At 32.0% G+C, this 14,370-nt stretch overlaps 1 protein-coding gene across 1 annotated transcript in view; it reads left to right on the top strand.

The window, feature by feature from the left end:
- Positions 1 to 1,325: 1,325 nt before the first annotated feature.
- LOC106684417 (metabotropic glycine receptor) overlaps positions 1,326 to 14,370 on the top strand; it is a gene marked incomplete in the record, with an annotated part of 252,339 nt that continues 239,294 nt past the window's right edge. The window contains 2 exon segments of the mRNA XM_067050546.1: positions 1,326 to 1,609; positions 10,362 to 10,485. Coding sequence (XP_066906647.1) covers positions 1,326 to 1,609; positions 10,362 to 10,485 — 408 coding nt within the window.

Here is a 14,370-nt window from a genome sequence, read left to right on the forward strand (position 1 = left end):
AAGGGATTTGTTAGTATAAATGCTTATTTTTCTATATGCATCCATGGCATAGCGTTAATATATAACTCTGAGATAGGATCCTGGGTTTCGTTGGAAAATAAAAAAAAAAAAAACCTTACAAACCTTAGAAAAAAAAATTATTTCTTATTACATAAATGCGTTTCATTTGTGCAAGAAGGCATAAAAATAGTGATGTGTAAGTGACTGTTTAGTACATGTACCATGAAGCAGTGCAAGTATATGCTCTACATACTTTTAAAACTCTGTACATACTTTTTTTTAGAGTGGGTAGCTCATTAATAAGGCACTGTGCTACTCCAAGGACCCGGATTTGAATCCGGCTGCGGTAAATAATTATTTACTGATTCACTGTAGTGTCAAGTCAGCCCTGTCGGTTTTAGTAAATATTGGGCCAGCTATAAATTTTGAACAAACCAATTATTCTTAGAGACTTTTTTTCTCAGAGTAAACATAATATTTTTTCATGTCATAGTATTGTACGATCTCAGTTACAGACCTAATGCCGCCTAAAACTACAACAATTTCCTTTCTAAATTATCGGTGTAGTCTCTTCAATGATTTATTTCGCTATAAGTCAAAATAATTATTCTACTTAATGCAGAATCTGGTCCTTAATTGTTGAACTAAACAATTCCAAGGACGATATTACTCAAGTTAAAGTAAAACAAACTCTCTGCTTTTCACCATCGTTTATATCCCATTCATTTATCAACCTTTCCTTAAACCATTTATCGTCGGATATTCGAGCCCGCTTAGGGATCCAACAACATTCATTTCATCTTTATCTGATCAAAAATAAGATTTGAACAACAGCTGTAAGTCATGGAGCAGTTACGAAAATCCTTGCTCTCATTCTTTGAGAAATTATTCATTTGCTTGAGATGGAGGTTCCCTATTAATTAGTACCCACTGAACTATTCAAAGGTGTCTTTACAATAATTGTTTCGAATCCACCCCATTGAAATATATTGTTTATTTTTTTTCTTATTACACATTGTTTAATATTTTCGCATAATAATTTATATTAGAGAATATATATATATGGACCAGATTTAGAATAAATTGTACATTTAACGCCCCTGTTTTCTTAAAATTATTTTTTTCATAAAGAAGACAAAACCCTTTTAAAATTACAATGTTTAATTTAATTTAATACTAATAAATGACGTTTTAGAATTTCTTGTCCATTTTTTGTCGTTTCTTTCATAACAACAATTGCACATGAAATTACATAAACACTTATAATTTGTATTTGCATTTTGTAATTAGATTAAACATTAATAAAATTCAATACTTTCGAAACGATGGATGTCGAAGCAAAAAGGATGAGCCTTCATATTAAGGAGGAAAAAACCAAGATTATGCTGTTGGGTAAGAAACCTCTGGACCAGAGGCAGATTCGCCTTGTAATGGGCCCCTGTAATTTCGAAGTGGTAAGAAGTTTTTCATACCTTGGTTCTATTATTAATGAGAACCAGGATGAAGAAGAAGAAGTTAAAAGCAGAATTGATGCTGGAAATAGAGCTTATTTCTCCATTGTAAAGCTAATCGAAAGCAAACTTGTTAGCCGTACCACCAAGTTCACCCTGTACAAAACGTTGATAAGGCCAGTCGTCACATATGGTGGAGAAACTTGGACCCTGAGCAATAAAAGCATTAATCATTAGGTTTGAAAGAGTAATTCTGAGGAGAATCATAGGGCCCGTATGCGAGAACGGTAATTGGTAATAATGGAAGAAGGGAAAATGGTGAACTTCTTGGGCTCTATAAGGAATGTAGCATCTCCTCGTACATAAGGATACAGAGGCTTAAATGGCTTGGCCATGTAATGAGGATGGCCGAGGAAAGAGTGGCTCATAAACTGTACAGTTACATTCCGGATGGTGTACGGCAACGTGGTAGGCCGAAGGGCCGATGGAGGGATGCTGTGAGGCGGGATCTGCGACAACTTAGGACCCCAGTTACTCTTACAGAAGATAGAGAAAGATGGTTGTAGAGAAAGACGGGTGTTGAGCAGCCCAAGGGTAACTTCATGCGCCTGTTGTGCCAGTAAAAGAAGAAGAAAATCAATACTAGTTACGATTAAACAATAATATTTCTTTTATTTATTTTTTTACAGCAGTCCAAAAATCTATCTAATATATTTAGAGGTAATTTATTCCATTTTATTCACCATATTTGAGAAATGATACATATATCAGAGTATTCCCATTATGCATACATCAGTATTCTTATAATAGATATCATACATACATCAGAGTCTTCAAAATAGTTTAATTTAACTACGAAAAAATAATTTAAATTTAAATGAAAATATCTTTGAAAAAAAAACAAAGACCAATTCAACGAAACCATATCTACCCAGTACTAAATATATAACAACTACTGCTTATACTTTTTATATAAATTTTCACATATTTTATTTAATTGATATAAAAAATTTCTAAAATTAATAAAGCAAAGTTTCTTTGTTTTTATTTTATAACATTTCTTCTTTATTTTTTTTATTAAAAGTTATTCTCTAGGTAAAATGGGATTTAAGCGTTTTATTGTTCATTTATATTGATTTCTGAAAGCAAAATTACATGTTTTTTTGAAGCAAGTCGCATTGAAAAAATGATGAAATAATCAGAGTATTGGTACGATTTATATCTGGTGCACCATAGAAATATTATTCTTTATTATATTATTACTAGTGTTATGTTTGTTGTAGGTATCTTTTTGACACAGTAAAAGTCTAAAAAAATCTAATTGTGCAAAATGCGTTTTATTCCCAGCCATCTTGATTTTTTTTCAAAGCCCATTAAAAAATTCTAGTACGGTATTAATTTACATGAAATACTTTTATAACTACTTTACACAACATTGTTACCATGTTTTGCCCCTTGTGTGGCCTCGAACTGATATGACAGGTGGAGACTGATATCTGAGAAACGTCTCCACAGGCTTTTAGAGAACCTTAGATCGGTTTACTGTATATGTTTACAACCCATAATGTGAGCCTTTACCTTAATCTATACATGTTTTGCTTGCTATACGATATCAGCACTGACAGAAATCTCAGATGAGCTAGAAAATAATATATCGTAAATAAATGATAACAACAAACCTTTTAGATCTTGTTTAAACGGGTATAACTTTCTTGAACAAATATTTCATAATACTTTAGGTACAAGCAATAGAGCGTTCTGTGTCAAGAGGTATTGATTGTGTTTGTATATAGTGTTTGACTTTTTCTTTTCTGACGGAGTGTGTAAATAAAATGGGGGAAAATATTTATCCCTCTTCCCCACTTTAGATGTTATTAAGCACCCTTACTTTGATTCCGGGTCAATACGGTCAAATGGGAATATAAACGTACATATTGCATTGAAGTCCATTATTAAAATAATAAAAATTATTAAAATAAATAAATACGCATAAATTATCGAGTTTCTTTCACCTTAGTTAGTCCTATTGTAATTAAGTAAAAAGTATTTCATGAAGTGTAAAAGATAATCCAAACATTTTCCCAGGTTAAATACTTTGTTATTTATACACGCCTTAATTAAATGTTTTTAAAAATATATATTATAATATTATTCATTATATATTCGGTTGGGATATATTTAGAAAATTCGAACCTAAGATTACTTCGTTGACTACCGTTGTCTATATTTTAGTGGTAAACTGTTCTATTATCTCGAATTTATTTTTTTTTAATCATTTAGTCATTTTTTTTAAGTATTAAGTATCGCATAAATAGATATTCAAAACCGGTCCAGCAACATGGTAGGTTTTGAAAAATCCTTTTGCAGATATTTAACACACTGTTATTTTTACTCTTGCCGATTTGGCCAGAACCAGATACCAATACTTCCATGATAAACTTCCCAGGAACCCAAACCAACTCTTTTCTAACCTGGCTTCTCCTTCATTACCTAATAATCCTCCTAGGCGTCTGAAAGGAAGATGGTCACGAGATCTTCTCTAGAAATATTTTTGGAGTTCTATCAATGGGTAGATTCTCCACATGTTTGTATCATGTCGCTATAGCACTTACAGCCAATTTACTTGATGTATATGTATGTATACAGTTGTAAATAACAATAAATAAATTATTTTAAAAAAAATTTACTCAACTCATAAAATCAAATAGAAGTTTCTAATCATTCCTGTAATCCACAGAAAAATAAAAAATTGTATCTATAAAAAAATTATAATCATTATTATCTCAAAAAGAGGACTACTTAATATCGATATATATTTCAAAAAAATTAGGATTGAAATAAACTATCATTTGATGGGTCATAGATCATAGATCATCAAATGATATATCTTTATAAATAAAAACGTAATATCTAAGATCTTTGAAAGTTCTTAAACCGATTCATACAAACTTTTTTTTTGTTTGTTTTTTTAAATATTTTAAAGTGTTTGGTGCCCTATGAATCCTGGATTTATCAAGTTATAATATAACATAAATTAGACATTTTTGGCGCATGACTAAAAATATTTTCTATTTTTCATACATATATAGTGTATTGTAGTCAATTTTGAGGGTAATAAGTAGTTAAAGTTTCAACAAACATCTTTCTTTTAATAATTGTTACTGGTAAAATATCATTTGGTTATATTCTGGCTTTAGAGCTGGCTGCTGTTTGAAATGTCCATTTAAATTTCCAAAGATAGAAATTTTGACCTATGCCCCATTTACTTGGGATTACTATCATAGAAGGGGTATCATGTCGCTATCATAATCTTTAGTTTAACATGTTAAAGAGTGTTAAATGGAAAAACTTATGTTAAATGGAGAAACATTCCCTTCATTTACCATGTTAAAACTATATAACATATAACATGGTTGAGAGTCTGTTAAATGGGAATGACGTCACGCAACAGACCAGCTGAGCTCGTCACCGTTTAATTTGTTGTCGTGTTGGGTTACTTGATCGTATTTTGAGCTTCGATTGTTTTAGTATTGTTTTGGATAATAAAGCAATAAATGACAATAATAATAGTGTAATGACAGTTCTCAATTAGCTTATCTCGATTCTCTTCCTCACAAATCAGAATATCAACAAGACACTCAGTAGCCAAACCTTTACACAACTTTCACTTTTCACACACTTTAGGCATGTTGTAATAAATTAATTTTATCAAAACCTAGAAGTAAACAATAACATAAAGTTTTGGAAGGAAAGGTTATAAAGCAAGTTGCTTAGAAAATCCGTTCGGAGCTCTTATGCAGTTAACCTTTAACATGATTTGAAATTGAGCTGCTCACAATCCTATACTTACAACATTTAACATGGTGAAACATTTTACATTTAACACAACATCTTGAATACCCCTAGTAAGTGAGAGTTACAAGCCTATATTGCAGATCCAACAACAGACTGGAGAGTGCATGATATCATTATTGACAATTATTGAATCCATTGCATAGCGTTAATATATCGCCATGAGATATAGATAGGATCTTGGGTTTCGTCGTGAAATTTTTAAAAAAATACCTTACAAACCTTCGAAAAAAAAAAATAAAAAATATGGTTGATTTCTTATAACATAAGTCTGTTTCATTTGTGCAAGAAGGCTAAAATATAGTGACTGTCTAGTATATATACCATGAAGCAGTACAAGTACATGCTTTACATACGTTTAAAACTCTGTACATACTTTTTTTTGTGATAGTGGGTAACTCAATAATACTATATAAATAATAGGCAAATAATTATTTACTGATTCACTGTAGTCTCAAGTCAGCCCTATGGGTTAAGGGTCCCGCCTCATAAAATGGGTACCCTTAATTGGTTGAAACTCGGTGGTCGAGCGTGATTCTGACCAAATCGATTCCTTACACAACCGTTGGTCTAGTAAAAGTATTTCCTTACAAAGTATTGCACCCTTAACCCTTCCGTGGTTGTAGTGGTGCAGATTTAAATTTAATGTGACTGTTTAATTTTAACTAAATTGATTTAAAACTTTCCATCAATGCATAGTAGATACTGAAATCTAGCAATATAAAATAGAAGCATTGCCGATCAGCTAATATATAATAAAGAGAATCCTTCGGATTAATTTAACGCTACCTCGGACGTGTTGGCCAGAAATAAAATCTCCACACCCCAAATTACTGGTCCTGGAGTAATACACACATCTATGTGTGTAGCCTGTCCAATCATAAATCCTGACACCCAATTCTGGAGGACCCACACCCTCCCTCACCCCAAACAAGGACCTATCAAATTCAGACACTCGCCTCCCCTCCGCTTCCTCTCATTCTGTTTATTTAGGTAGAATCTTTACTCAGAGACATTTTAGGTCGCTGCGGAAATAGCTCTCCCCGGCTTTAATATGAACTAACTGGGTTTCCTGAAAAGAAAAAAATAATAATAATAATTAAGAATGTAGGTACCTTCTTAAATTTTTATTAACATAATTTATATTGAATTTTTATGCAATGTTTAAATAAATTGTTAACTATGAGACTTTTTCAAAACGCAAAAAAGTATTTGTTTTACATGAATAAATATTTTATTCATTAATTTTATGATCTTAATTTGTATTTTTATTGTATAAATTCTATCTCATATGTTGGCATTGGTAATAGAGCTCAATTTCACCATATTTACATATATATCTTATATGAAGATAAAATAAGTAAAAAACAAAATTAAACTTAAAGTAAAACAACATCTTAAACACAATCATCCTATTTACATCAAGACTGGGGAACTCCAAACCGAGTTTTTCCTCCCCACTTCTCGAGGAAAGAGCTGGACTCAGGAGATCCTGACAGTTCTCTCTCAACCACGTCATTGGTATTAAAGCCAGTGAAGACGCCAGTGAAGACGCCAGCCGCAGACGCTCCAAACTTGAATTGAGAATCTAGTTGGATTCCAGAACTTCAATATTCCTAATTATTAATAATTTAAGTGCTAAATAAATAATAATGGAGAAAATAGATATATTATTAAGCTTAAACAAAATATAAACTATATTTTTTAGGAAATATTTAATTTAAAACTAATCCAGTGATTTGTTTTTCGGTAAGCTTGATTATTAAAATATACAGTAACTTTTTTCTTATAATTTTGCACATGTAAATGACATGGAAGAATTCATCTGCCAGGAGTCTTTTGAATATTTCATTAAGATAAAATATAACTTATCATTAGATAAAATAAGCAAACTAAAGCTAGATTAACGTACGATATTCAATAATAAATAGTTATAAACATTAAACAGAATTGGTAAGTACAAGATAAGCTGTTTTTTCAAGTTTCGTCGTTCACAATTGCCCTAAAAATTTCAATAATCTCTTTCAAAAGGTTCAGTAAAATAAAAATTTAGTAAATATTATATTGATATGTTAGGAGGATGGGTGACGATGGTAACTGGGATGAGACAAGTTTCTTTCCTGTTCTGTCTGTTTAACACTTATCCAGAAGCTTGAAGATTTCGGAGAAAACTAAGGGGTCGTTCTTAACCAAGGGGGTTGAGACGTCACAATAGCGATCCTGTAGTGCCGATTCGAACTCGGCAGGGAAAGGATTGACTATTATTTTGTGGCGGCCCCACGGAACGAAAACTTGACCCTTCCATGATGGAAGTCTCATCATCTTGGCTTGATACTTCTTCAGATCCAGTTTGACCTTTGATCCTAACTCCCACACTCCTCGCTTCTCCAGTTCAAGCTAAACCAGTCACATAGGTACAACCTTACCACTCATTCATCCACTTATTTTCGTGCATTCAATAATAACAGCTGTTTATTGTTCTAATTATTAATGTTTCGTTTGTAATGAGGAAATTTTAGAAAAAGATGCTTTATGTTATGTAACTAATAATGCATTCTTATGAAAGTTGATACTGATCTAATTGTAGTTTCTTCATCATTGGGGATTGAATATTTACCTAAAAAGTTTGAAAACTTGGATTTAACGTGTTGGTACCAACTCGTATAATTTTTTTTTTATAATAATTTATTTATTGTTATTAACAACTGTATAGATATATACACATCAAGTAAATTTGCTGTCAGTGATATTATGACATGATACAAACATGTGGAGAATCTACCCATTGATAGAACTCCAAAAACACTTCTAAAGGAGAAGATCTCGAGGCCATCTTCTTTTCAGACGCTTAGGAGGATTATTAGGTAGTGAAGGAGAAGCCAGGTTAGAAACGAGTTGGTTTGGGTGGTTGGGAAGTTTATTATGGAAGGATTGGTATCTGTTTCTGGCCAAATCGGCAACATAGGGGACATTGAGGTCCTGATTGATGATTTGATTTGTGACAAAGTAAGGAGCATTAAGGATTTTACGAAGGATTTTGGACTATAAGGATTAGATTCGAGAGGAATTAGATGGTTTAGTGGAGCCCCATAGCTCAATTCCGTATGTCCAGTTAGGCCTTATAATAGTCATGTAGATCAGTCTTTTGTAATGCATTGGAAGTTTGGACCGTTTGTCTAGTAAATGTTGTAATAGTCAGAATCGACGAGCAGTTTCCTGTCTTTTCAGTCTTGTATGAGGATTCCATGTCAGTCGTTTGTCCTGATTTAGTCCTAAGTAACGGATCTGCTCAACAGGAATAAGCGGGGTATTATTAAAATATACTGTGGGGCAAGACGAGTATAAAATATGAAAAATAAAACTTTTTAAGGTTACCTTACCTAATTCCCGATAAAGTTCTGTTAACTGTTCACCTTCAAGATAATTTTACACTCAGTGGTTTAATTTAAAGATCCCAAAATCGGAATAACGGACTTAACCTTTGTTTAAAGGAAGGAAGAAAAGATTAAATTACACATAATGGCGTATAATTACGTATATCGTAATGATGAAATATTTCTAGTAGTTACTAATAGGAATGAATTATGTACAATAGTGACAGCTTTGTTGACTGAAACGAAGTTTTCACGTGGTAGCGATGAGAGTGTGCTGAGGGCACAATCCTCACTAGGCTCTCAACTTCGGGAGGGGGGAGGTATTCAATTGAACAAAGGGAGCCCCAGCGGAGATTTTCCGCTTCACAACTTAGCTAATATATTAACGGCCCTTGCTAATACAGAATAGAACTGATCAGGGGGGTTGGAGGAGAGTGGGAGCAAAGTCCCACGGACTTCAGATTCATTTACTATTCGTGCACATTATGGTTAATTAAGAGGGCCTCATTAAGTGAAAAGAGTGAAATCCACTCACATTGTCTTTCCGAATCATTACATTCCAATCTTTTAGTAGTGCTTAAACAGAGAAAATATTGTTATTGGGTACTCATTAAAGATACTTCTCCTAATTGAATCGTTTATCTTAGTAGCCTTTTAAGATATTGACTTGATAAATTGATCTCTCTTACTTTATTGCTATTTTAATGAGATAGTTTACCATAACATCAATATGATTTTCAGTGAATAGACTGTGGAGGGCAGACGAGATAAAACCTGGAAATTAATAAATAAAAAATGCATTTATTTACATACTCCAACATTTTCACATAGTATTTATCACATTATATTTAATCTATGAATGTTTTTGTCTTGATTTTTTTTCCGAACCCTAAAAAATTTAAACGTTTAAAGGTAAACAAAATCTAGAATAAACAATTTTTCAATTGTCAATTAAATATTAGTTATACTACTTTTATTGTTGTGATAATTTTAACTTTTAGTTTATGTTTTCATGTTTTTTTTTATTTTAAATTTTTAATTAATTTTTTTTTGATAATTTTAATTTCACTGAAAAAATTAATGCTTTTTGTGATAAATTTATATTTTGGATTAAGCTTTATTTGAGTAGGATCATTCCCTAGATTCCTGTATAGATTCCGCTTATTTATGCACAAAAGTATTTTTCTGGTTGCTGTCATATCAATATTTCCATCATTGTAGTTTTCTTAGAATACAGTTTATAAATAATATTTTCTTATTCTACATTTTCATTCTCAAACACCGCGTATTTACTTCCTTCACAACTCAACAGTTAATGTAATCGATAGAGCTTCGAAATATGTTCGTGTTTAGGAAACTACTTTTGCGCACACATAAGCGAAGGTAGTCGATGAATTTTGGTAAAATATTCAAGAAATAATTATCTAAATTTAGAGTTTTATTTTACAGATAAAAAAGCAAGGTTTTTTTTTTACGTTGGCCGACCGATCGTTAATCTGAATCTTCGATAATTAATCATAAAATTTTCTACAGTTTTTTTTTTTACCATAGTATATTAAAAAACTACTAATGCTTTAAAAGTATAGTATGTATACACTATATATTATATCATACTATATACTATACAATAATATTAGTCCACTAGTTTTGGGTGGCATTCTTATCCTATTATCTTTATTTACAGAGGGACGAGTGGTATTGATATAGATCTTCGCCGAGTGGACATAGACCAGTGCCCTCTACCACCATCCAGTACACAGCTTAATATTTTCGCAGCTTCAGATAAATGCAAAAAAGATACAACTGAGGTAAGTGAAGTATATACATACATTTTGATAAGACATGAAGTATTATAATTTTTTGATCCTTATTTTTTTGTAATTATTTAAATTTTTAAGAACTTTGTGTGTGAAAAGTTATAATCCTAAAACACTCTGTATTATAGGGAATAGCTGGAAACAAAAAAACAAAACAAATACTATTCCCATTTTAATGATTACACAAAAAATTTGAGCTGGAATATTGTATTGTAAAATCATAAAACATATATAATGCTGTAATTTGTCAAATTCATGGAAATGAATAAATAAACGATAAATGAATAAACTAACGATTACGGGCCGGACAGCATTCCAGTTAAATTGATCAAATCACCGTACTCTATCACATCAACAATTTTTCCTTGTAAAATGTCCATTCACTTCTCTTTGGAAAACCACTTTAGTTTCACCATTAAACAAATCCCAAATCCTTCACCTAATGACTTCCGCCCCATTTCTCTCTTCTCTAACCTTTCAAAACCGCTCAAAACCAACGTTCAAACTTCATGGAAAAACGTTCTTTCATTAATTTCCTCCAATTTGGCTTTCGATCAGGATTTTCAACGCAATCCGCTCTTCTTAAAATAATGCAAGATGTTTTAAGTGCTGTTGAAAGCAAAAACCTAACAATCCTTATTCTTCTTTATTTCTCCAAAGTATTTGACACAGTTGACCATAGCATGCTACTTACGAAACTGCATAATCTTCATCTATGCGCTTGTTCCAATCCTTCCTAACCGATCCTCCCAAAATGTTGTGGTTTCAGGAAAACCTGCTTCCATGACTAGACTTGCATTCGCTACCTATCATGCCCCTGAGGATTCATCGCTATTAAACATCAATGACCTTATCTACCTTTTCACCTTCGGAATTACCAGTTATCACGGAGAAACTTCAAGACGACTTAAATCGAATCAGTCACTGGGCAAAAGAAACAAGCGTAAGTTGAACGCCGAAAAGACTAAGCAAATTATAGTAGGGTCCAATCACTTCCTGAAAAATAATCCTCAAATTCCAACATTATTCCCAAATAATAATCCGATAAAATTCAATCCTTCCGTCAAAAACTTTGGAGTCGCTTTGGACCAATCCCTGATTAAAGCACGTTCGCCACCTATTTCCTTTTGGAACCAAAAGGATCCTACTTACCTTCTCAATATTCCCATACTTTGACTATTGCTGTTCAGTGTTGGGGTGTCTCTGGAAATCTTGAGGCAAAATTTAAACTGTTGATTTTTGTTCTTTTATTTCTTTTAAATTCCATGTTTCTGTTTTTAAATATATATATATAAAAATTTATTGTTCCTAATTAATCATCTATTGTCTTTTTTTGTGTGTTTTTTCTTTTTTTATTATACTTTATTACAAATTAGTTTTACTATAATTTTTGATCATTGATGATTTTATTTTATTGTTTTCCTTCTTATCTATTTAGTTGATTTATCATTTTTTACTTTGTGAATTATTACTACCTAGTTTTTTTTGCTTGTTATGATATAATAAAGGGACTTGTACAAGAATATATATATATATATTATCATTAATTATTACAGTTTACACCAAGTAAACCTCGAAATCGGACACAGGACGTCTCTATAACGAGCCTTTCAAAGTTATTCTGATAATAACATTTCCATTTATTGACATTAAGGGATGGTTTCGATTTCGGTTAATAATGTCAGTCAGCAATGCTTCGTTAGGCTTATCTTCTCCCTCGGGCTTTCCTGTCTCAAGCTAAATTGCTCTCATCTTTCATCCCACGGAACATCCTTGACTCCTCCCTTTACTAAACAATTTATTACCTGAAGATTTTTCCCGTTCTCGTCGTAGTAACCATCTTCTCTACAACCCACGGCAATCTATAAACCAAAACGTCAAACTGCGTAAAGTTTATATTCCAATTTAGTAAAAAGGAAATCCCATACAATATAATCTTAAATAAAAAACCAGGACATGATAACCAAGCAGTTTGGAGCTAGGTATACGGAGTTCCAAAAATCATTCCCACCATTATCAGTCAATATCTATTTCTAGGTGGTTTCCAAAAACTGAATCATAATATTTCTGCTCTAGAGCTATATAGGGCTTGAGTGGAAGTCTTGAGTCCTATAATAATAATTACTTGTATTATAATTGTATATTAATGAAAATGAAATATTTGTTCATATAGGGTTGCAAAATACGTTCGTAGCGTTTTTTACTGGTGATTTCAAATATTTTTAATCAATTATATATGAACCATTTTGATCAATAACATGTTGCCATCTTTCAGGTAATTTTTTAATTACATACTCCAAGATCTTCTCAGATTTTTACGCAATGAACTCCTCTATGTGTGTTTTGCACGTCTCGAGCGAATTAAAGTGATTCCCGATAAGAGAGTTTTGAAGTGCCTGAAATAAGCGAAAATCTGTTGGGGCTAGGTCTGGTGAATAGGGTGGGTGGGGGATTACATGCCAGTCAAACTCTAATAATTTCTGCCGGGTCTGCATAGACACGTGAGGAAGGGCTTTATCGTAATGGAAAACTATGCCTTTGTAATTAGCCAATACTGGACGCTTTTGCTCGACTTGACGCTTACATGGTATATGTTTAGCGTTTCTGCGATATTCCGTGTCGTAGAGTGAGGGTTGTCTGTAACAACACTGCTTAAATTTTATCAACATCAACAGTTGAAGGGCGACCCGAGCGCAAACCACTTACGGACGGTGCATTCTCCTAAGGCGAATTTGCTTAACCATCTGTGCAGCGGATATTCCTTTTCGGAAATAAAAAATCAATTAATGACGAAAATTAATTTTTTTCTCTTCCACTTTGAGCAAGCAAGGAATCTAGGTTGAAACTTATACATAAAAGCACCTTAACTAATCCTTTTTTTAGAATATGTAAACAGTATTTACCAAGTAAAGATGAATTTATAAACACATAGAGGATTAAATTGAAATATTGAAAAACGCTACAAACCTATTTTACAACCCATTATTTATAAAAATTTGATGCGGTGCGGGAATCACAAAACTTTTATGTACTATAAAAATCCGTACTTTAGGGTTTCTCTAGGTAATAGAAAATTAGGAATATTAACTTTGGGCCTACTAAGAATTCAACAGTTTAAAAAAAAATTATGACGCCGAGTACATCGGGTCCGTTTGTAGCAACTAAAGATGGATTTTCCACTGGCTCATCACCTGTGAAGTGGTGAGATGGATGCCCTCCAAGAGACCTGCTCTACCCTTCATGCGAGGGTTCGATGATCCTCAGGTTGAAATATTGTACATAATAGTGTAAATGTGATTATTAATTATTTTATTTTTTATAGTTATATTAGATCAAAATTTTACTTATTAATTTTTTTTCCTCAAGTACATTGTTTGATTATTATCATTTTATTTATCTTTCTGTTTAATATAGAGATTTTATTTATTTTTACGTAAATTATTTTCATTTATTTATTTATTTTTATTTTTTAAATTTGAGTATTAATGTGATCATTTATCACTATTACTTATTGCTCAACAACGTTGTGGCAGGTTATAATATTCATCAATAAATAAAATGATTATATAGAAAAAAAAAGATGGATTGCACCTATATGTTACATTTTATACAAATAATTATACATTATGAATAATACGACCCTTTTATCACTTTTCAGTCCTGTCTTGAAAACATAAACATTAACATTGATCGAACTCTCTCCTGGAACCACCATATTCTCCATTCCTTTCTACCAGGTCATTCAAAAAGTCCTGTCGTTTTTTGGGGGAAAATTATAAATAAATAAATATTTTCAAATAATCACCTTTATTCATCAAAATATCCACCGTTACAGTCGGTAACCTTCTCCCAACGAGATGGTAAAGCCCAAATTCC

Source organism: Halyomorpha halys, unplaced genomic scaffold (genome assembly GCF_000696795.3).
Source record: "Halyomorpha halys isolate HHAL.00 unplaced genomic scaffold, Hhal_1.1 Scaffold579.1, whole genome shotgun sequence".
Taxonomy (NCBI): Eukaryota; Metazoa; Arthropoda; class Insecta; order Hemiptera; family Pentatomidae; genus Halyomorpha; species Halyomorpha halys.